This window comes from Fulmarus glacialis, unplaced genomic scaffold (genome assembly GCF_000690835.1).
Source record: "Fulmarus glacialis isolate BGI_N327 unplaced genomic scaffold, ASM69083v1 scaffold20431, whole genome shotgun sequence".
Taxonomy (NCBI): Eukaryota; Metazoa; Chordata; class Aves; order Procellariiformes; family Procellariidae; genus Fulmarus; species Fulmarus glacialis.
Window position 1 is genome coordinate 1 of NW_009193680.1, and position 1,639 is coordinate 1,639.

At 58.5% G+C, this 1,639-nt stretch overlaps 1 protein-coding gene across 1 annotated transcript; it reads left to right on the plus strand.

The window, feature by feature from the left end:
- Positions 1-3: 3 nt before the first annotated feature.
- On the plus strand, positions 4-747 carry LOC104083887 (GTPase IMAP family member 5-like; the record flags this gene model as incomplete). The annotated part of the gene is made up of 1 exon (XM_009587543.1): positions 4-747. A coding segment is annotated over one exon (744 nt), but the record flags the coding sequence as incomplete, so codon positions are not given.
- Between the last annotated feature and the right edge of the window lie 892 nt (positions 748-1,639).

Sequence of the window (1,639 nt, forward strand, 5' to 3'; positions counted from 1 at the left end):
CTGGTCGGGAGGAGCGGGGCAGGGAAAAGCGCCAGCGGGAACACCCTCCTCGGAGAACACGTGTTCAAGTCCAAGCCTGCGACCGAGCCGGTGACCGTGAGCTGTGCGCAAGCACGAGGGCACTGCGAAGGCACGGACATCACGGTCATTGACACGGCCGATATTTTTGATCCAAGAGCTGCCGTCAGTGAGGTGTACAAAGAAATTACTCATTGCGTCAGGCTGTCCTCCCCAGGCCCCCACGCGCTGCTGCTGGTAACCGAGCTGGGCCAATTCACGGAGGAGGACAAGGCGGCCACGCAGAGACTGCAGGACATTTTTGGAGTTGATGTTTTGAAGCACGCGATCGTCTTACTCACCCACGCAGAAGACCTGGCGGGGAGGTCGCTGCACGATTACCTGCGGTATTGCGGCAATGGAGCGCTCCAGGACCTGATCCTGCGGTGTGGGAGCAGGTACTGCGGCTTCAACAACAGAGCAGTCGGTGCCGAACGGGACCAGCAGGTCACCAAGCTGATGGGGATGGTCTACCACGTGGTGCGGGAGAACGGGGGCAAGTGGTACAGCAACGACATGTACCTGGAGCCCAATTTAACGGAAAAGAAAGTGGAGTATCACATGGGGAGGCACAAAGCAGAGAGGAAAGCGAGGGAGTGGTCCAGAGCTAGGCCGTGCAGGATAATTATGGGTTACGGGATGATTCTCTTTGTCCTTGCTCTGTTTTCCCTGATTCTCATTTTTTCCTGATTTCCTTATTTTGTGGTAGTGATGAATCACAAAGTCACGGGAACACGGAGGCTGGCAGGGACCTCTGGAGATCATCTAGTCCAACCCCTGCTCAAGCAGGGTCCCCCAGAGCTGGTTGCCCAGGACCGTGTCCAGGTGGGTTTTGGACACCTCCAGGGATGGAGACTCGACCACCTCTCTGGACAGCCTGTGCCAGCACTCGGTCACCCTCACAGCAAAAAAGTTTCCTGATGTTTAAATGGAATGTCACATGTTTCCATTTGTGCCCATTCCCTCTCGCCCTGGCACCGGGCACCACTTGGTCTCCATGAGGTGAGGACAACATCTCCCTCAGCCTCCTCTTCTCCAAGCTGAACAGTCCCAGCTCTCCCAGTCTCTCCCCGTCTGTCCGACACTTCGATGCCCCAGTTGTCTTCGCAGCCCTTCGCTGGACCCGCTCCAGCGTGTCCACATCCGTCTGGCACACGGAGCGCTCTGCTCCACGGACACGTGCCGCTCTCCACCCCAGGGAGTCCTCCTGTAATTACCACGTATTTCCAAGGGAGATTACAAACTAAAATACTTCAAACCCGCCACTACTGGCCTGGCACCGTCCTACCACGGAGCCAGGCGCAGCCCTGGGTACCCCGATTTACTGCTGTGTGTGCAGCCACTGCTGCCACCGCCCTCGGAGAAGCCACCGAACGCTTGCTTGTCCTGTCTGATGGAGACACGAGGGTTGGGAAGGGAGAGAAGCGATGGTGGAAGCCCTTCTCCGCCGGGCCAGGCATGCGAGGGCGGCTGTGGGAGCTGCGCTGTTCCTCAGGCCAAAGTGGTGCCTGCCACAGGGCACGGTGCTGGGCACTGGCGAGGCCGCCCCTCGAAACCTGTGTTCAGGTTTTGGGCCCTTCCA